The sequence below is a fragment of the Pelophylax lessonae genome (assembly GCF_965119305.1).
Source record: "Pelophylax lessonae genome assembly, chromosome: 9".
Classification (NCBI taxonomy): domain Eukaryota; kingdom Metazoa; phylum Chordata; class Amphibia; order Anura; family Ranidae; genus Pelophylax; species Pelophylax lessonae.
In genome coordinates, this window is record NC_138776.1 from 66704591 (window position 1) to 66728174 (window position 23584).

The 23584-nt window shown below is 42.4% G+C and overlaps 1 protein-coding gene across 1 annotated transcript in view; it reads left to right on the forward strand.

Moving 5' to 3' along the window:
• Window positions 1-23584, forward strand: part of PTPRE (protein tyrosine phosphatase receptor type E) — a 383381-nt gene that overhangs the window by 323882 nt on the left and 35915 nt on the right. Inside the window, exons 12-14 of the mRNA XM_082267389.1 lie at window positions 11277-11412; window positions 12699-12848; window positions 21284-21377. Coding sequence (XP_082123515.1) covers window positions 11277-11412; window positions 12699-12848; window positions 21284-21377 — 380 coding nt within the window. The remainder of the gene's footprint in view (window positions 1-11276; window positions 11413-12698; window positions 12849-21283; window positions 21378-23584) is intronic.

The following is a 23584-nucleotide window of genomic DNA, read 5'->3' on the forward strand; positions in this document are numbered from 1 at the left end:
CAGGGCCGCCATCAGGGGGGGTACAGCCCATACAGATGTAGGGGACCCAGGCATCCCTAGGGGCCCAGTCCCCAGCCTCCCACTTGCCGCCGCTGTCAAAAGTGTTGGTTGCTAGGACCCCCTGGCATCCTAGCATTCATTCATATGTATCCACAGGCCCGGGCAGAGGAGGAGGATGTAACTTGGTGGTCAGGCCTGGGGGGGGGCAGGCCTAAAGCTGTGTAAGGGGCCCCAACATTTCCGATGGCTGCCCTGCACACTGCATAACCTTCGGAACACCTGTGAGGTGAACCATATTCCCTTACTTGTATGCAATTCTAAATGTAGATAGTAGGGACCCATGGTGGCACTGGGGAAAGGGGAAGGGAGAGGGTATGGGGAGTAGGAAAGAGGAAGAAGAGGAAAAAAATCGAACAAGCCCCTAAGATCCCTGAATAAGAGACAAAACAAAACAACTATAAGCAACTGAGGCTAGATAGATTCAAGGTAGGAAACATAAGCTAGGGTTCCTAGATGTTGAGGAATTTTGGTTGCCTGTCATTGAGGATACTAGAAAGCTTCTCATTAACAAGCAACGCAGTTATACATGTTTTAATTGCTTGCAAAATGGCTGTACGTTTCTTCCAACTTCTGACAATAATCTGTTTAGCTGCTATAAAAAAATACAGGTGGCATGCTTTTGCTGGGGATTAGTGAGGCCTGGAGTAGGGAGTTGTAGAAAAGCTATTCTAGGGTCTTGTACAATATCAAAAACTCTGGACCAAAAACATATCAATTTTGGACAAGGCCATTATGTGTGGAGCACATCACCTAAATGGCCGCCTTCCCAGAAGCACCTGTCACTATAGCACAAGACTGCTTTCTCAATCTCAGCTGGTACCCCACACCACCTGAAGAGAACCTTATATAGGCTGCTTCAACAATAGTCATCAATAATCATATGTCATAGGTCTTATTCGAAGCTGTTGCATTGTGATTGGTTGCAATTAACACATTCACACCTCAGTACTCTTTAAACTGTCTTCTTATTTTACAGTCAGCTTGTAAGTTACCAGCTAATTGTACAGCAGAGATGACTTCCCGCCATGTACAGTGGGGGGGTGCAGCAGCAGCGTTTCCATGCAGGTTAATTAAGGACTCTCTGAATTATGCATGTGTCAGCTGAGATTTGCTCAGTCAGATACGTGCTGTCTAACAAATTTCTGTTAATGTGTAAAATGGAGTCTCGGGTCGTTTCTTCCTATTTTGCTTAGAGGGCAACACCAAGCATCAATCCACATAAGCAGCTGTAGTAATATATATATATAAAGGAAATGTTTCCAAAGTAACACATGTGATAGCCCAACATTGCTACATGGAGAAAGAAGAGTGACACTTCAGAATGTTTGATTTATCACACTCCGAGCCCTTAGTCTGCCTCTGCCCCTTTTAACCACAAGGACATTTCACATGCACAGAACCTATGGAAGAAACATGTGAAATTCTGTGAAAGCACCCATCGTTAAAGCTGACCACATACGTTACACTATGACTGTACAGTTGCCTTTAGATCTACCAACAACAATATAGTATAGGAGCCTGCCTGATAGGATGGAAATGGAATAGATTGTTTAGGTAGGTCCTCACCTTATCATTTTACAGCATTTTTATAGCGCCAACATTTTGCATGGCGTTTTACATAATAAAGACAGTACAGTTACAAAAGAATTTAAGAGAAGAGGGTTAGGAGAGCCCTGTTCATGAGAGCTTACAATCTAAAAGGGAAGGGCAACACAAAAGGTAATAACCGATAAGGAATTTTTACTAGGTAAAGTTGGGACAGGCTTCCCTGACAATCAGTTTTCAAGGTTCACCTAAGAGTAGGATAAAGCCATTAAAATTGGGGAGGAGAGTGGCAGAGGATGGAAGAGGCTCTGGAGAAGTCCTGGAGGTGATCATCAGAAGACATGAAGAGGGAGCTAGAGAACAGGTCCTGATAGGAGTGGAAAGGAAGGTTAGGGATTTATTTTGAGATGAGGTTGGTGATGTCCCTTGGGGCAGAGTAGTTGTTTTGCATGGTCTTGTATTTCATAGTTTTGTTAAATCCAATACTCAACATACAGTATATGGTGTGTTTTGTCTGTGACCTAAATGTGAGCTATCACAAAAGATTGATTCCTTATCAACGGTATTTTAAACAACTCTCATACTCCTCATCAATCCTCTTTTAACCACTTTACCACCGGAGGATTTTGCTGTCTTACGCCTGGGCCACTTTTTGCGATTCGGCGCTGTGCGACTTTAACTGACAATTGCGCGGTCGTGCGCCGCCATACCCAAACGAAATTTACGTCCTTTTTTTCCCACAAACAGAGCTTTCTTTTGGTGGTATTTGATCACCTGTGCAATTTTTACTTTTTGCAAAACAAAAAAAGAGCGTAAATTCTGAAAAAACAACAATATTTTTCACATTTTTTTTATACGAAATTCCCTCCAAAAAAATGTAAAAATCAAATTTTTTTAAAATTTTTGGCCAATTTGTTTTCTGCTACATATGTTTGGTAAAACAATTCACAATAAGCGTATTTTGATTGGTTTTTAACGAGTAATGGCGGCGATCTGTGATTTTTTTTTGCGGGACTGCGACATTGCGGCGGACAGATCGGACCCTTGACTGACATTTTTGACACTTTTGGGGGTACCAGTGACATTACTACAGTAATCAGTGCTATAAATATGCACTGTTACTGTAAAAATGACACTGGCAGGGAAGGGGTTAATTTTATTGGAGAGGGAGGGGTTAATGTATGCCTGGTGCTTACTGACGTGTGGGGGGAGGTGACTGAGTGACACAAGGACAGATCCAGGGTTCAGCTATGCTGAACCCTGCAATCTGACCCTGCCTGTCACTTAGGAGATCCGCCCGCTTGTGTTTACACAAGCGGGCGGATCTCCACACTAGATCCCCGACGATCGGGGAAGAGCAGCGGCGATCGCCGCTGCTCCTCCCCTGGCCCGACTCCCGCTGTGACTGAATACAGCGGGAGCGAGCCTCTGGCGGCGCGCGAGCCGGCGAGAAAGGGGAGTGTCTGATGACGTAGATCTACGTCGTCAGACGATAACGAGCCACTTTGCCACAGTACTATTACCGTACGCAAACGGCAAGTGGTTAATATTGACCGAAACACTTGGTTCAATAGGTACCTATGATCGATTCTATGATATTTAGCACATACTCTACATATGATTAATATAAATTAATTTAAATATTTACGGACCAGCTGATTGATGTGTCTCAGGCTGGGTTCACACTTAAGCGGATTGGAGGCGGGTTTCCCTGCATCCAATTTGCATGACAGGAGATTGTGACAGGCTCTAAATGGAGCCGGTTCACACATCTCCGTGGCTGCTGTAGACTGGATTGCACAGGAGTCCTGTGCGTCTTTGGCTCTTGTTTCAGGTTGGAATTGAGGAAAAAATGTAGGCCCGATTCGTCCCTGAAATGGAGAACAGGGATGCACCGGATCGTGGCTGTGAGCCGCATCCGCATTAGGTGTGAACCCAGCCACCGTCAAAAACGATCAGTTCTTTTTGCTATTGGTCAGGCAGTGTGAGTCAAGTCCACCAGGGATAACACTGTCCACAAGGTCTTTCCTCTTCTTTTTTTTTTTTACTGCACTTGCGCACCATGGCCTGACTTTTCCAATGGGTAGGTGCCTCCAGGGGTCTCTTGAAGTACGGCTCACCACTAGGGATGAATGGGGGTATGGTGCACATGAGAAGAGGAGTTTGCAAAGACCTTGCTGAAGGGAAGATCCCTGGATGGGGAGGAAAGCTATTTTTAATCTACATGGGCTACACCACAGCTGGCCATACATTATACAGTTTTCTTGTTCAACTTCCTATAGATTTACCTTTTCTATGTAGTGCAAGGGCCTGCCTTATTGCATACAAATTGAAAGTGTTTAGGTTTGACCTCATATTATATGGTTTTTGTAAATCTAAGGGAAAACTGTACAAGAAAACTGTATAATATATGGCTAACCTAAGGTTAGGGGGATTTTTTAAAGGACATCTTCACTAAAGATGAGGTTATCCTTTAATATTTATAGTGTAACTCCAGCAACAACTTTGTTTTTAGCGTTGGATAGGATTGGGCAGACTTCTGTTTCTTTCATCCCTGTGATGAACATGGTCACTATGACAAGAAATGGAAGGAAACTTACCATTGGGCCACAAACAACAATTTAAAAAAATACAGATTTTAGCTCCACCCCCACCCCCCACTCTACTAAAAGAATCAAATTTGAAATCTTCCCTAACAAAGGGAGCACATAGAGCACTCCCCTGCTTCTATTGCGTCAGTCCTGCAATTGACTGAACCAGCGAGGCGGTGTTCTGTTGCTATTGCTGGCAAGTGCGTTTTGGATAGCAAGCGAGCGACATTGTAGGAGCAGGTTTGTAGTCTCTCTAGCAGTCCTGTTGTTGGTAGGTTGCCAGCAGCATCAGGATCACTTATGTGACAAGGCCCCAACAATAAGCAGGGGTGTCAAACTGCAGCCCTCCAGCTGTTGCAGAACCACAGATCCCATCAGCCTTGCAATGTATAAGGGGATTTGTAGTTTGGCAACAGCTGGAGGGTAGATTTACACCTGTTCAATCGCATGAACTATCAAATGACACTTACTGGCGCCCAAGCTTAAAAGTCCACTGCCGAGCATACTGAGCTCTCAGTCCTGTAAGACCCTCTGAGTATCTCCCTGTTCCCACCCATCAGCCTACAAGGCAGGTAATATTGCTGAAAACCTGAATTTAACTTTCAGTTGGGGTGTATCAACTGTCAATTATTACTTCTAAATCAATGGTTTTTCTTGAATCTTCACAAGGGTTAACTTCAATGTGTACCCGCAGCTTCTTCTAAGATGATAAATTTGAATTGCAAAGCAGGTACCTCAAGGTGTTGATTTTCAATGATCCCTGGAGGTCCACAAGCCCAGGACCCTGATTATGCAAATTTTGACCACAGTGTTGATGGCTTTGCTCTAAAACAGCCCCACCTATAATCATATTGGCTTCCAAATGTAATAGCCTGCCTGATTGGCCAGTATGGAGGTTAGAGGGGCAGATCATAACATGACCACAAACAAGCCAATTTATAATTTTTTAAGGCACTGTTGTCTTTAATAAACACTACAGAGAATATTACTTAAGTAAGAATGGCTTACTTGTATTCCGTGTGGACGTTGCAGAAAGGGCACAACACTATAAAAATGAATATATACCATGCCAGGATATCCCATAAAACTATTTCGGGAAGGAGCTTGACCCTGAATGTCAGTGCTGCCATACACCTGCTGATGAAACTATAGACATCCCAAGCTTCGATATTCTGGGAGGAGGACGATGGCTTTCATTTTCCCCTCCAAAGCATCCTGCTTTAAAAGGGAGAAATCCTATAAACCAGAGACAGTCCAAAGAGTGCATCCCATGGCCCAGTGTTTCTCAACATTTTTTTGGCACCCTTTAAAATTATGCAAAATCTCGAGACACCCTATTCTAAAATTGTGAAAAATGAAACCTACAGTTTTACATAACACAGCAACATCTACACACGGGATAACCAATTTTACAAGTTACGTATTCTTCCAAAGCTAATACACCTTTGCAATCTGGTACTGACTAGTACACCAATGTTTCTCTTCTCCCTCAGTTTCCCTCCATCCCTCAGCTAATGTGACCCCAGTCCTGAGAGAGAGGGGCAGGGGAGGGGTAAACAAGGATGCTGTTCAGGTATTTGACGTCCTCCTTATCTTCTGATGACATCATTGGTTGTTAGGACGCTGGAAGGTTGTAGTGGTGCGCAATGAAAAAATGCGGCTTTGTGTAACTAATAGGCAGGCTTGATCCACCCACTGGCTTGTATACAATTTTGGTGCAATTTTTAGGCTTTTGCCAAGGCACCCCTAAAGGAACCTGAAGGCACCCTGGTTAAAGAAGGCTGCCATGACCTACATAGGGGGTCCCATACCTGGCTGTGATTTTCACAGACTTTCCCAGCTATGCAGAGTTTGTCCCTGGAAATGTCCCCGGTTCTCCATGTTGGCCAAGTGTGCCATAGATTATTTCTAGCATCTGCATCTTACATTCCATTTTTAATTATCGTCCTGGCATTGTCAGCGGGAACAGTTTTGGCTTTCTGCTATTATATTTACATGAAAGGAATTCTAGATGTGACCTTCACTCGCTGGGCTGTTTTTATGCTTTGTTATATCTGTCATTGTTACTTCTTCAATTCATGTAATGGATTCATACTTTATAAAGAAAAACATAAAATCGAAACCTGCAATAGTGTTTTTGGCAAAATAAATAAATCCTTATTATAATAAATAACCTATAGGATTTACCTCTACTTTAACTATATTGCCGATTGAAATCATTCACGTTGTAACATGGTAATGTTATTTTAACAGCAATTTGCAGTCTTTTAAACCTAATATTATAAAGTGAAAATATATCTCAACTAGCCGTGCAAACACCCATGAATAAATACCGGTACATAAATAAATATTAAATAAATAAATGAGAGGTGACAATGAATAAACAGAGATTGATCAAATCGTGCACAGAAGCAAAAAGTGCAGAATAGGTCCACACTCAATCCACTGTAATCAAACAAATTGTGATTAGTGATCAGATGGTAAAAGTCCCGTGCTGAAAATCCACCACCTCCATGATTCCACTCCCATCAGCTGGCAACTCACCCCATAATGTTGCCCCCCATTTTCATGGTTAGGGCCAAATGCGTATTTAGAACCTCCGTTATGTTCAGGGGAATCCTCCTTGGCTAAATCAATTAGACCAACTCCGTAGAATCAAGCAATAATGGCGATCTCTAGGTCTATCTTCTTCCCCTGTTTTTCTTAAGTTTCTCCTTCCTTTCTACCTGTTGACATTATAATCCACAGTCAAGGTTGCACATTCTTCCTCTAGCTTCATTCAATAATATAAACTTTCCTTTTCAAACTGCAGCTGCTGCCATTGTAAAATGCAATGCAATATGGTAATCGGGAGGCTTTCTGTACACTGTGGTTGTTGTAATCAAAGGGCTGGCAGTCTCCGCTCTAATTCATCCCAAAGGTGTTCTATCGGATTGAGATCGGGACTCTGTGCAGGCCAGTCAAGTTCCTCCACCCCAAACTAGCTCATCCATGTCTTTATGTACCTTGCTTTGTGCATGGGTCCAAATCATTTAATGGGGGGGGGGGGGGGATTATGGTGTGGAGTCGTTTTTCAGGGTTTAGGCTTGGCCCCTTAGTTCCAGGGAAGGGAACTCTTAAGGTGTCAGCATACCAAGATATTTTGGACAATTTCATGCTTCCAACTTTGTGGGAACAGTTTGGGGATGGCCCCTTCCTGTTTCAACATGACTGCGTACCAGTAAACAAAGCAAGGTCCATAAAGACATGGATGACCGAGTTTAGGGCGGAGGGACTGGACTGTCCTGCACAGAGTTCTGACCTCAACCCAATAGAACACATTTGGGATGAATTGGAGCAGAGACTGCGAGCCAGGCCTTCTCTTCCAACATCAATGCCTGACCTTACAAATGCGCTTCTGGATGAATGGTCAAACATTCCCATAGACACGCTCCTAAACCTTGTGGACAGCCTTCCCAGAAGAGTTGAAGCTGTTATAGCTGCAAAGGGTGAGCAGACTCAATATTGTACCCTACAGACTAAGACCGGGATGGCATTAAAGCTCATGTGTGTGTAAAGTCAGGTGTCCCAATACTTTTGACAATATAGTGTATGATAGAAGCAGTGTCATTTATTGCACAAACACTCCACCTAGTGGCTCCAGTAGTGTAATACAACTATGAACAGCTAGGGCTGGTTCACAGCAGATGCAGTCCAGTTCTTTTTTATTCTGCATTAAAAATGCATGGACAATGTTTAACATTGATTGCAGTTCACATCAGTGCAGTGCGTTCCAGTGCAGTCAACAAAAGTAGCACATGTTGCATTTTTTTAATGGAATTCCTTAAAAAATGCACCAGAACACACATGTCCTGAATTGAGATGAAGAGAAAAAAAAGAGGGGAAAGAGGAAGTAGAGGGGGGCAAATACACAGCAAGGAAATAAGAAGGAGCCAAAAACAAATGCAAATAAAACCATACCCTTATGCCCCGTACACACGTACCAATTGTCGGCCGTAAATATTCGGCCGACGACCGATCGGCCGATTGTAGGCTTGTTAGTATGATGCTTCCGACAGCCGACAGCGCACTTTCGGCCGCAAAGAATCTGTCGTGTAGGCATTAAAATTTTTGTTGGCCAACACCATAACGGCCGATTGTTCCTCAGTCAGTACAGATTTCGGCCAACAGACAGCAGATTAGCAAGACTGGGCATGCTCAGAAAAGAAAAAACACACGGAAAGTTAACCATCACATGACATCACTTCTGCAGTCGGCTGTTGTTGGCCGACAAAATTCCTGTGCAGTCTTTTGCAGTTTTCAACAGACACGACAGCCCTGGACAAAAGACGGCCGATCCTTCAGCCGACGATCGGTACATGTGTACGGGGCATTAGTGTGATTAGCTCAACTGAAGTTATGAAAAGGTGATAGAATCTTGAATTTAAAATGGCAATAGCTGCATAAAACAGAGGTACAACAAAGGGAAAAAAAAACCTACTACAAAAAAGTTGAAAAAAAAAATAGAATAAAAAAAAAAATAGAATAAAAAAAAAATATATATATATATATAGTGAAGTGAAAAAATACCCTCTAAAATGAAAAAAGTGTGAAAACAGAGGGGATGCATGGAAATAGTGTGTGAAAAATAATAAAACATATAAAACTAAAAAATTATACCATATGTGTGCCATTAATAAGACTGAAAAGTGAAAGTAAAAAAATGACAGATTACTAAGAAACTTTCTGCCAAAGAAACACCAAATGTGAGCATCAAAATCAACTAAAAAACCAACCACAAAAACCTACACCTGAAAAACTTGTATAGCTCCCCACGAGGAAGGGGAACCAAAATGTTGAGTCCAAACAAGGGGTGCAACATACAGGGATGTATGGGGCGCCCCAGACAAGATCCCCTGAAATGAAATACAGGGATCAAAGGGCCAAATCCATGCCTACAGTATCTCACAAAAGTGAGTACACCCTTCACATTTTGGTAAATATTTTATTATATCTTTTCATGTGACAGCACTGAAGAAATGACACTTTGCTACAATGTAAAGTAGTGAGTGTACAGGTTGTATAACAGTGTACATTTGCTGTCCTCTCAAAATAACTCAACACACAGCCATTAATGTCTAAACCGCTGGCAACAAAAGTGAGTACACCCCTAAGTTAAAAAGTCCAAATTGGGCCCAAAGTGTCAAAATGTTGTGTGGTCACCATTATTTTCCAGCACTGCCTTAACCCTCTTGGGCATGGAGTTCACCAGAGCTTCACGGGTTGCCTCTGGAGTCCTCTTCCACTCCTCCATAACAACATCACGGAGCTGGTGGATGTTAGAGACCTTGCGCTCCTCCAACTTCCATTTGAGGATGCCCCACAGATGCTCATTAGGGTTTAGGTTTGGAGAGATTGCTTGGCCAGTCCATCACCAGGCAGTGGTCGTCTTGGAGGTGTGTTTGGGGTTGATATCATGTTGGAAAACTGCCCTGCGGCCCAGTCTCCGAAGGGAGGGGATCATGCTCTGCTTCAGTATGTCACAGTACATATTGGCATTCATGGCTCCCTCAATGAACTGTAGCTCCCCAGTGCCGGCAGCACTCATGCAGCCCCAGACCATGACACTTCCACCACAGTGCATGACTGTAGGCAAGACACACTTGTCTTTGTATTCCTCACCTGGATGTCGCCACATGCGTTTGACACCATCTGAACCAAATAAGTTTATCTTGGTTTTATCAGAAAACAGGACATGGTTCCAGCAATCCATGTCCTTAGTCTGCTTGTCTTTAGAAAACTTTTTGCGGCCTTTCCTGTGCATCATCTTTAGAAGGGGCTTCCTTCTGGGACAACACCCATGCAGACCAATTTGATGCAGTGTGTGGCGTATGGTCTGAGCACTGACAGGCTGACCCCCCACCCTTCAACCTCTGCAGCAATGCTGGCAGCACTCATACGTCTATTTCCCAAAGACAACCTCTGGATATGACGCTGAGCACGTGCACTCAACTTCTTTGGTCGACCATGGTGAGGCCTTTTCTGAGTGGAACCTGTCCTGTTAAACCGCTGTATGGTCTTGGCCACCGTGCTGCAGCTCAGTGTCAGGGTCCTGGCAATCTTCTTATAGCCTAGGTCATCTTTATGTGGAGCAACAATTCTTTTTTTCAGATCCTCAGAGAATTTTTTGCCATAAGGTGCCATGTGGAACTTCCAGTGACCAGTATGAGAGAGTGAGAGCGCTAACACCAAATTTAACACACCTTCTCCCCATTCACACCTGAGGCCTTGTAACACTAACGAGTCAAATAACACCGGGGAGGGAAAATGGCAAATTGGGCCCAATTTGGACATTGTCACTTAGGGGTGTACTAACTTTTGTTGCTAGCGGTTTAGACATTAATGGCTGTGTGTTGAGTTATTTTGAGGGGACAGAAAATTTACACTGTTATACAAGCTGTACACTCACTACTTTACATTGTAGCAAAGTGTCATTTCTTCAGTGTTGTCACATGAAAAGATATAATAAAATATTTACAGAAATGTGAGGGGTGTACTCACTTTTGTGAGATACTGTGTGTGTATATATATATATATATATATATATATATATATATATATAAAGTGAGAAATGCAAAAAAATATATAAAAATCAAAAAGAAAAACAACCAACAAAGAGGAGGGGAGCAAAGCAAGAACCCATACATCTACCCATAAACAAATCTACCAGCAGTGGATAGATCTGATCTGACGTTTATCCAGAGGGAAGATATGATCCAGCCTCACTGGCCATATGACACATGTCTATCTAGTGGTGGAAAGGTATTACTGCAGGGGACAGCTCCAGATTGTGGGTGAGTATTGGAGAAAAAACTGTTTATTTTCTTTATTTATTATTACTTTTATATGGCTGTTAATTTAATTTTTTTATATTTTTAGCTGGAGTTCTGCTTTAAAATTTTTGTTCTTACTGGAGTCTTGATGAGCTTATCAAAAACAAGTGAACCAGAAAACAAGCTAATAAATATTATGTTGAATTTCATCAAACACAGGAAGGAATAGGATCAGTCTATTTACCCTGCACATCTTTGTGTTTTCTAGTGCTGGCGTGGGGCGGACGGGAACCTTTATCGTCATAGATGCCATTATAGACATGATGAATGAAGAAAAGAAGGTGGACGTGTATCACTTTGTTTTGAAAATCCGGAGCCAGCGGCCTCAAATGGTTCAGACTGATGTAAGTAGAATACATGTATAACTCTGCTTTAGGCTAAGTTTATACTAGTTTCAAAAGCAAGTTTTTGAAGCTCCACAAACGCCTGTCCAAGTTGTGTGCATTGCAGTGTTGTTCACATGGTTGTATTAGCGTTGCATCAAAATTGACCCAACGTGTCGTTTGCCAGGCTTTGCCGCTTCTCAGACAATTCCATTGATGTTAATGTAAATGTGCTGCAAATGCCCATATGGCATTTACAGCATGTTTGCGATGTGTTTAGAAAGCGTTAATAGCTGAGATAATAATACAGAAATCCGTACAATAAAAAAATCAACACAGAGGGGGTATCTAGCAAGCGTTTTTTTAACATGACATGAATGCATCAAAATGCACCAAAAACCCACCATTAACGCATCTTAATACATTAGGTGCAGTAATTGGCGCACACATTTTTTTGCATGTCTAAATGAGCCTCTAACGTTTCCTGTTTCTGTGCCCAGACTACGGACATCAAACTGTTTGCAAGCAGTTACAAACTTTAAAAAGCTGTATTCCAGGTATTGATATTTTTACATAGTTACATTGGTCCCGCTTGGACCAGACCAGTGTAATTATGCACATACCTGGCCACTCCCCCTGGAAGCTGGAAATCACTGTACTAGGCACAGCTAATACAGTGCTATCCATTATCTTCTGGATCCCATGTCAGGTGGTTGCCTTGCTGCCTACGGAATGCAGGAGGTCACTTGCTTACCACTCTTTGCATTTTCTAAATGAATGCAACATAGGGATCGACCGATCATCGGCAAGGCCGATATATTGAGGGCCGATATTGACTTTTGTTGATATATCTGTATCGGCCCCGGAACTGGCCGATATTGCTGATATTCCAAACTTTGCTCATGTAAGGGTATAATGATGTCACTTATCATAATTCCATTTACAAATGTTATTGAAAATGCCACTCACATATGTACAAATTAAAGATATAAGCAATTCCACATTAGCAGATCTGCTGGCAGATCCATATCTCTCGCCCACTTGCCGTCAGTGACACCTGGGTCACCTTTTTGCTTTTGGTGTCAGAAAAACTTGTCAGAAATGATTCATGCGGATAACAGAGGAACGAAGCAGCAAATAGAAATTACACTGTTCTCTGGATTGAGACAAGCACACAATATAGAGGGATATGCTTTGTTCATATTTCATGTCTGAGGTTTGCAACCGCTTTAGCAAAACTCTATAGTATAAACATCAGTGGCCCATTTCATCAGTTCCCCTTTTCCTCCCTCCTCATATTGTTTTAGATGCAGTATTCATTCATCTACCAAGCCTTACTCGAATACTACCTCTATGGAGACACAGAACTCGATGTGGCCTCTTTAGAAAAACACCTTCAGAATCTGTACAGCCCAGCACCTCACTTTGAGAAAATCGGCCTGGAGCAGGAGTTCAAGGTAAGTTTTACACAAGTATAATGGTTGTCTATATACTGTATATATTTTCTTTCAATAGTTATTATTGGTCAGAGATATTACATATGAATATTTCAGCCACTGGGTGGGGCTCTAGGCTAGTATTCTTCCTGTTAAAGGCCTGTTGTTTACAGAGTTCAGTAGCATAAGCTGAAACTTACAAATTAATGAGCCATAAAAGTGCCCCCCCCCCTCCTGTTTTAGACAGCTCCCCTAGGAGGTTTTAATTTGGGACAAACTACCTGAAAGAGAAGAGCCGCTGCTATGCCCTCTCTATAGATAAAACATAATGTAAGGCTCCGTTCACATGTAGGCGTTTTGGGGCATTTTTGGGGAGTTTTTCTGCTCTCAGATCAGCTCTCAAAACGCCCAACAAGACAAATCCTATTCATTTCAATGGCCCCTGTTCACATCTGAGCGTTTTGACGCTGTAAGCAAAACGCCCAACACTCAAGAAAGTACATGAGCTTCTTTTTGGGCAGATTACAGGCGTTTTCCATTGGTATCTATTCACTCAAAAAACACCTGCACAAAAAATGCCTGAAAATCGCGGTAAAAATCGCAGTAAAAACCGCGCGAAAACGCTACGCTCAGGTGTGAATGTAGCCTTAGGGAATTCTGTGTCACAGGTGCACACCATGGTAAATGTTTAAGATTGTAATTAAATAGTAGTAAAAATTGTAAAACAGCAGTTTACAAAAATATAAATGTTAAATATGTAAAATGAAACTGACTCAATTTTTTTCACAGGAGTGAAAAACACGAACACTTAGGCCTCATTTGCACTGGAGGCAGCTGTTGCTACTCCTCTGAAAAGCAATCCGCAGTGGATTGTCTTTCAGAGGGTGGCTGGCGGGCAATAATTTGCCTCCTTACTGCCTCTTTTAAATCTAAAAAGACGGCACCACTGTGTCACAACCCCATGCATTGCATGCAGTTATAGGGGGGTTGCAGTGTATCCTAATTGATTTGGATGGGTTGTATTCGGCGGTGGTGCAACAGGGGATATAGTTGGAGCGATAACTGCAAAGCAGAGAATTGTAGCCGCAGGGAGGGGGAAAAAATTGTGGCTCGACCTCCTTATTTTAGTGTTCTCCAGCTGTATATGCAATCAAGTCCTTAGGGAAAATTTCTCTGCACCTGTCTACATTTTCTATAGTATTTATGTGTATATTTTGAAGCTATGATGCCTATTATTTTGCTACAGTATTATTACTCTCCCAGGTTAATGTGCCCTGTCCCTGAGAATACTTCTCTCTAGTAATGTAATTAGGCGCAGTGTTTAGTGCTTAGCCTTGCAGCAAAGCTGGATCTGATCTGCACATCAGGATTCTGTTATATTACTTTACAGCTGGATACCAGATCTGGCTCTGCAGATGCCAGCTGGACACAGTACAACTCCATGACAAAGCTCTGCATTGTGTGCCCGGGCCGGCTTACTTCTTTGTAAAGTGAACACATTTCCATGTCTATCAGAGATCCTGTCACTGGATGAGTGTGTCTACCCAGGAAATCCACAGCTCTCCTATGCTGTGTGCCCATTTCACATGCAGGACTCTTACATGTCTGACCTTCATGGCCTTTGCAGCCTAAAGCAAACCTGACAACCATTAAAATGTTTAAAGGGGATCTCTGCTGAGTATACTCAGGGCCTTAGAAAGTCCTAAAGGCATTGGATCAGCAAAACAGCCAGGTAGCTAGCATTTTCAGAAGGGGTGAAAAGCAATGGTAGCCTTAAGTATATGTTTGAATATGTAGACAATATACTATATGTATACAGTGGGGAAAAATAATTATTTGATTCCCTGCAGGATTTGTAAGGTTGCCCACTTACAAAGAAATGAAGGGTCTGTATTTGTTATCATAGGTGTAGTTTAAATGATGGAGACAGAATAGCAACCAAAAATCCAGAAAAAAACATTATTCAAATGTTATAAATCAAGTTGTAGTTCAGTGAGTAAAATAAGTATTTGATCCCCTGCCAACCAACAATAATTCTGGCTCCCACAGACTGGCTACAGTATGTGCTCATGTGGTACACAGATTAGTCCTGTCAATTTAAAGCGGAGTTCCGGGCACAAAATCAACCTAATTGATTTTGTGTCCATCCGCTTGGTCTCCTTCACCTGAAAAGGAATTGGATAGTTAGGTTTTTTTTTTTTTTTTTTTTACCTTGTAATTGTAGAAAGAAATACTCACCTATTTTGCACTTCCTCCCTCTGTGGCCGCGGCCCGCGCCTTCACTTCCGGTATGCAATGATTCCTGGGAGCTGAACGTCATCGCTCCCAGGAATCAATGCGACGGCACCAGTGCCGCTCGTCACTTCCGGTACGACGCCGCATTCCCTGCTAAACAGCTTCTGGGCATGCCCAGAAGCTGTGGAGGAATGCGGCGCCGCACCGGAAGTGACGCGAGGGGCCGATGAAGGCGCATTCTGGGAGAAGAAGACGCGGAAGAGGACGCAGAAGAGGATCGCACTGGCTTCAGCTGCCCACAACAGAGATGGCAACGCTGGAGAAGAAATTTTAAAAGTGAGTATTTCTTCTTGCAGGTAAGTGCGAACCGGGACAGATCAGAGGCTAGCCATTGTAGAATGTACTAGCCCTGACTGTCCCGGGGGTATGTTAATTGAAATGTTGTTTTTGTGCCCGGAACTCCGCTTTAAGAAGGTGCTCCTAACTACAACTTGTTATGTGTATAAAAGACACCTGTCCACAGAATCTCTTTCTTCCATTCAAACCTCACCATCATTGGCAAGACCAAAAAGGTGCCAAAGGACGTCAGGGACAAGATTGTAGACCTGCACAAGGCTAGAATGGGCTACAAGACTATCAGAAGGAAGCTTTGTGAGAAGGAGACAACTGTTGGAGCTATTATTTGCAAATAGAAGAAATACAAAATAACCATCATTTGCCCCCCATCTGGAGCTTCATGCAAGATTTCCCCTCATGGGGTAAGGACGATCATGAGAAAAGTGAGGGATCAGCCCAGAACTACACGGGAGGAGCTTGTGAAAGATCTCAAGGCAGTTGGGAGCTTAGTCACCAAAAAACCATTGGTAACACAATACGCTGCCATGGATTGAAATCCTGCAGATCCTGCAAGGTCCCCCTCCTCAAGAAGGCCAATGTACAGGCCTGTCTGAAGTTTGCCAAGGAACAACTAAATGATTTAGAGAAGGATTGGGAGAAAGTGCTGTGGTCTGATGAGGTCAAAATAGAGCTCTTTGGCATTAACTTGTTTTGCCATGTTTGAAAGAAGAAAAATGCTGACTATGACCCTAAGAACACCATCCCTACAGTCAAGCACGGAGGTGGAAATGTTATGCTTTGGGGCTGTTTCTCTGCTAAAGGTACAGGCTGACTTTGCCGCATTGAGGGGCCAATGGGTGGGCCATGTATTGTAAAATCTTGGATGAGAATCTTCTTCCCTCAGCCAGAACACTGAAGATGGGTCATGGATGGGTCTTCCAGCATGACAATGACCTAAAACATACCGCCAAGGCAACAAAGGAGTGGATCAAAATAAAGCACACTGGCCTAGCCAGTCTCCGGACCTTAATCCTATAGAAAAGTTATGGAGGTGTCAGGTCACCTGTGGCCAGGTGACAACTGCGCCCTGTTGGAGGCAGGGGCGCAGCGCAAGGTAGTGAACCCGATAGCAGACTGCTGCGGATGGACCGGAATGTGAGCCCAAGATTCCCCAGGGCGCGGAGTCTAAGACCCAGCAGGTGTTCACCAGAGCCTCTAGTGGTGAGGATGGACTTGGCTGCAGCTGGGCCCAGGTCGCAGCCCCTAAGGTCCCCCAGGTCACGCTCCGTAGGGAGAGAAGGGAAGCAGCCACTCAGGACACACGGAATGGTGATGGGTAAGCCGAGGTTGGGGTAACAGGCAGACAAGGGTAACCAAGGGACAGGCCAAAGGTCAGGGTAACAGGCAAACAGGAATAGTCAGAGACAAGCCAAAGTCGGTACACAGAAAAGTAGATCAAGCACACGGCAAACGGGAAACAAACACTGTTGAACAGCAATGCAGACCTGCAGTGCACTGATTAATATAGACTTCCTGTGATGACCTGGGGTGGGGCAGGAACAGGAAGGAGAGGTGATAAAAAGGAACCAGAAGTGCAGTCTGACCTCTAATACAAACATGAAGGGACAGGTAAGGTTGCCAAACACTATTGCAAGTCCATGACAGGAGGGAGCTGAAACTTCGAGTTGCCAAGCGACAACTCAGAAACCTTAAGGATTTAGAGAAGATCTGTAAAGGAGAGTGGACCAAAATCCATCCTAAGATTTGTGCAAACCTGGTAACCAACTACAAGAAACGTCTTACCTCTGTGCTTGCCAACAAGGGTTTCGCCACCAAGTACTAAGTCATGTTTTGCTTGGGGATCAAATACTTATTTTACTCGCTGAACTTCAAATCAATTTATAACATTTGTATCGTCGTTGATTTTTGGTTGCTATTCTGTCTCTATCATTTAAAATACACGTATGATACAAATTATAGACCCTTCATTTCTTTGTAAGTGGACAAACTTACAAAATCTGCATGGGATCAAATAATTATTTTCCCACTGCATATATTATATGTAGTAAATGTATATACAGTATATGTAGACAGTCTGGGGGGGGGGGGGGGATTTACTAAAGGCAAATACCCAATCACATGCAAGGAAAAGAAAAAAAAATGAATTTTTGCTTGCACATGATTGGATAATCGAAGTCAGCAGAGCTTCACTACATTTTCTAAGCTCTGGAGCAAATGCACTTGCAAAGTGCACAGTCTATTTGCCATTAGTAAATCCCCCCCCATGTGTTTACATAGTATATGTAGTATATGTGATGCACCCTGATAGGTAGGTGTTAGGTTTAGATAGATATAGTGTTGGCCCACTGTATTTTGTGGAGCTGTATTTTTGATACATAAACTTATTTGCTTCACTGTACTTAGTGAGGCTGTAATTCATTTGGTAAGGTAAATTTAGTTGCTCACTGTAAACAGTGCAGCTGCACTCTGCTAGTCAGGTCTACTCAGTGTGCTCATCTGCTGCCAGTCTGATAGCTCCCTCTACATTCAGAGAGCTTGAGAAGTTTCTGGATGATAGTTGTTAAGCTATGCAGATGACAACACAAATTTCTATACAGCCCTGGCCAATCCCCGAAAGGCAGGCTCTAAAGGCATGCTGGGAGACTGTATATATTCTGTGAGCACACTGGGCTCTGAGTTTGGATTAGTCCAGCCTGGAAGGCACGCTGCCCTTCCAGGCAATGGGGCTATATGTCTGCTCTGCTGACATGAGGCCTAAGGTGGCTGGGATGCTGCAACCAGGGAAGAGCTGACTGAGGGGGCTGTCTGCTGAAGATCTGGTCTGGTACCACTGAATAGTGTCGCTTGGAGGTTGGAAGCTACCTTGGGCTTTATGAGTACAGACGATACTAAGAGATCTTAGAGACTTTTGGCCTGCTGCCACCCCACCCCCTGTTATAAGGAGTCGTTTGTGGGACTAGTTAAGGGGACACTAGCTGGTGTTGTGAAGAGCTTAGTCCATCCATTCCTTTATAAAGAGACTCTGCTCGTGTGGCTCTAAGGAAGGAGTTTGCAGTTACCTACTAATTTTCTAAAGCTTATGTCTACTGTTTGTTGCAAGCATGGACTGTACTACAGCTTGTCCAGAAAAGAGAATACTTAATCCTCAAGTTGTACATAGTTTAATAGTTAGTCAGGTTGGAAAAAGACCCAAGTCCATCTAGCTTAACCAATAAAAAACAAGCAAGAAAACACAACCATATAATCCCATATACACAATCCTATACCCACAGTTGATCCGGAGGAAGGCAAAAAACCCCAGCAAAGCATGATCCAATTTGCTACAGCAGAGGAAAAAAATCCTTCCTGATCCCCAGAGAGGCAATCAGATATTCCCTGGATCAACTTTACCTGTAAATATTAGTACCCAGTTATATCATATGTACACCCAGGAAAGAATCCAGGCCTTTTTGATAGCAATTTAGTGAGCTAGCCAGAACCACCTCTGGAGGGAGTCTATGCCACATTTTCACAGCTCTTACTGTGAAAAAAACCTTTTCATATTCAGAGACAAAATCTTTTTTCCTCTAGATGTAAAGAGTGCTCCCTTGTCATCTGTGATGACCTTAAAGTGAATAACTCAACACCAAGTTCACTATATGGACCCCTTATGTATTTGTAAATGTTGATCATATCCCCCATTAATCTGCTCTTCTCAAGAGAGAATAAATTCAGTTTCTCTAATCTTTCCCTCCTCATAGCTGAGCTCCTCCATGCCTCTTATCAGTTTGGTTTCTCTTGTCTGCACTTTCTCCAGTTCCCCGATATCCTTTTTAAGAACTGGTGCCCACAACTGAACTGCATATTCTAGATGAGGTCTTACTAATGATTTGTACAGGGGCAAAATTATCTCTCTCTCTCTCTCTCTCTCTGGAGCCCATATGTCTCCTAGTACAAGAAGGGAATTTGCTTGCTTTGGAAACCGCAGCTTGGCATTGCATGCTATTATTAAGCTTATGATCTACCAGAACACCCAGATCCTTCTCCGCTATGGATTCCCCCAGTTCTACTCCACCTAGTATGTATGATGCATGCATATTCTTAGCCCCCAAGTGCATAAAACTTTACATTTATCAACATTAAACCTCATTTGCAACATAGTTGCCCAATAAAGCAGTGCATTGAGGTCGGCTTGTAAGTTGGAGACATCCTGTAAGGAAGTTATTCCACTGCATAGCTTGGTGTCATCTGCAAAGACTGAAATGCTACTTTTAATCCCAGACCCTATATAATTTATAAAGATATAAAAAAGTAAGGGTCCCAACACTGAACCTTGGGGTACACCACTGATAACCTTAGACCATTCAGAGTGAGAATCATTAACCCCCTACTCTCTGAATTCTTTCTTGTAGCCAATTTTCTATCCATTTACAAACTGATCTTTCCAAGCCTGTAGACTATACCTTACACATTAGTCGTGTGTGGGGAATTGTGTCAAATAGATTTGCAAAATCCAAGTATACTACGTCCACAGCCACCCCTTCTGTCTTTCATGAATCCATGCCGTCTGTTGCTTAAAATATTATTTTCCAGCAAGAACTCATTTATGTGGTCTTTTAATATACTCTCCAATATCTTCCCGACTATAGAACAGTGGTTCTTAACCTTGTTGGAGGTACTGAACCCCACCAGTTTCATATGAGCATTCACCGAACCCTTCTACATTAGAAAAATAAAATATGATTTTTTCAAATTCAAAACATAGGTATATATTTAGGTATATATTTATACATAGGTTCACAAAATGAACAAAACCATTAAAGAACAAAACCATTAAAACATGATTTTCACACAAAAACAAAAACATAATAATGAATATTTACTGCAAATCAGTGTGATTTCTGCTGTTGTCTTTCAGAGACCAGTTCAGAAATGACCTCCGCCGAACCCACGAGACTGACTCACCGAACCCCTGGGGTTCGATTGAACCCAGGTTGAGAACCACTGCTATAGAAGTTATCATTGGCCCTACGCCAATCCAGTGGTACTATTCCAGTTTCTGTTCTTGAAGTATCCTACTAAATTCCCTCAACCCTGTCTTCTCCAAAAATAAAAACAACAAAAACAACACCCCTAAATTGGTCATTGAAGGAAGGTGTGAGTGAGCCTATGTGCCTGGCTGTGGGGCAAAGTTTTTTAGGAGGACCTGAGCAATACTTCTGGGGCTCCTACGAGAGTAGCGCTACATATGTATATTCAATATATGTAGACAATATACGTTTCCATAGTATATGTATATACAGTATATGTAGACAATATATGGGCTCATGTACACAGGAAGGGGGTTTGGCTCATAAAAAAAAAAAACCCAACGTTACTAGGCACAAGGGTGGCACAGGTACAGCATACAATGTACTGCCAAGAGCCTGGTAAAATCAATCAATCACAAGCTGAAATATGCAGTGGCTGGACAACCCTGAACACGTATGTCCTTAAACACGAATACTGCTCAGTGTACAGCTGCCACATGTTTCATCCCGGTATTGATTGTGACGGGAGGGGTAGAGACAGTTAGGCTGGGCAGCAAAGGGCTGGATGATACGGGACGTCCACCAGCCAGGAAATAAGGCCGACTCTATCTGCGAGAAGCTCACAGTGTGCAGTGAAATCAGAAGAGGCATTCTCAGTACAGGAGAAAAGCCTGTACAATTGTGCAAGACTGAAGGGAAGGCCAGAGTTCAGATTTACACTCAGGCCACGATGCTAGTCAGCAAGTTTGTATATATATAAAGCAAAGGAAGGGTTTGATTTTGTTCTTAATAACAGGCCTGTAATCCCATTTTCTAGTATTAAGATCTCAAAATGAGATTTCTCTGTATTTCTAGAAGCTGACAAATGTCCGAATAATGAAGGAGAACATGAGGACCGGAAACCTGCCAGCAAACATGAAGAAAGCCAGAGTCATCCAGATCATCCCATGTACGTAGTGCCAACACCCATCTACTGGCCACATTCACAGAGTTCTCCGTCCTTCCCTGCTCCAACCAAAACTGACAAATACAACTGGAGATTGTCCCCTGTGACAGCTCTGTCTACTCCAACATATAAAAACGTCAATAAGTCCCAGCATGAGTGTCCTGGTGTCCCTTGTATGTGCATTGGGCAACTACAATTATATTTAGATTTTAATTCATACTATGCTATCCTTCCTTCACATGTTCAACCCCAGGGAAACTGCTACATAGAAAGTTATAACACATGCACAGTTCTTATACATATACACATACATGGTTCTAATACATATACAGATACATGGTTCTAATACATATACAGATACATGGTTCTAATACATATACAAAGTTCTAATATATATGCACATACATAGTACTAATACATATACATGGTTCTAATACATATGCACATACATGACTATATTACATATACACACTTCTAATATATATATACACATACATGGTTATAATACATACACAGATACATAGTACTAATACATATACACATCCATGGTGATAATACATACTATATACACAGTTCTAATACATATATACAGTTCTTACACATATACATGGCGATAATACATATACACGTATACAAATTATAATACATATACACATAGGCAGCTCTAAAAAATATATACACAGACAGTTATATATATATATATATATACTCATACACCTTTACAATACATATACACAGTTAAAACACATATAATGTACACACACACAGTTATAGTACATATACAGAGGATCACTATAATACAAATACACATATGCAGTTATACATACAATATAAAGTATTATATATACTTGTATATACATACAAGTATACAAACATACAAATGTATTATACACATACACAATTCATATACAGTTATAATACACATATATAATTATAATGCAAAGGACCATTATAATACATATACACACAGGCTTCATGCACACTGGGGCTTTTGTAAATACTTTTCTCCCACCACTTTTTTTTTTCACTGGCCAGAATATTAATTTATTCTGGCCATTAAAATGAAATAACGCTTAAGCGCTAAACGCAGCTAGCACTTAGGCTCGTTAGATGCACATTTACGCACATTTAGACGCATCAGACACTTTTTCTGCCCAAAAGCTGTTCTGAATGTAATTTTTGTGTGTTTAGATTTCTGCCTTTAAACGCCCCTGCTTCTAAACTCCTCTAAAAGCCTATGTGTACATAGGGGGGCATTTAGGAGTAGAAAAAAAAACTCTTCCATATTCTACCCAAATCTAAATAAAGTTTTGACATTGGATATATAGTACATTACTTGAGTATGGCCACCAAAAACTGTATTTTCTCTTTGTGTCTCTTTTTAGGAGTGTGATGTAGCTATATTTTGAAATGTCAGTTTGTTGAACTTACTATGACTATACTATAGCTATATGGTTGTACTATGACTATACTATAGCTATATGGTTGTACTATGACTATACTATAGCTATATGGTTGTACTATGACTATACTGTAGCTATATGGTTGTACTATGACTATACTATAGCTGTATGGACGTACTATGACTATACTATAGCTATATGGTTGTACTAAGACTATACTATAGCTGTATCAGTGGCGGCTGGTGCTCAAAATTTTGGGGGGGGCGCAAACAGAAAAATGTAATAGGCATTGCTTTGCGGCAAAAAACGCTGTAAAAAATTGTGTGAGTTTGAGGTCACAAAAGTAGCCTGCAGTCACTCTGCCTCTTTCAATGCAGAGAGACCAGCGTGCCCCCTTTCAATGCAGAGAGACCAGCATGCCCCCTTTCAATCAGAGAGACCAGCGTGCCCCCTTTCAATCAGAGAGACCAGCGTGCCCCCTTTCAATGCAGAGTGACCAGCGTGCCCCCTTTCAATGCAGAGTGACCAGCGTGCCCCCTTTCAATGCAGAGAGACCAGCGTGCCCCCTTTCAATGCAGAGTGACCAGCGTGCCCCCTTTCAATGCAGAGTGACCAGCGTGCCCCCTTTCAATGCAGAGTGACCAGCGTGCCCCCTTTCAATGCAGAGAGACCAGCGTGCCCCCTTTCAATGCAGAGAGACCAGCGTGCCCCCTTTCAATGCAGAGTGACCAGCGTGCCCCCTTTCAATGCAGAGAGACCAGCGTGCCCCCTTTCAATGCAGAGTGACCAGCGTGCCCCCTTTCAATG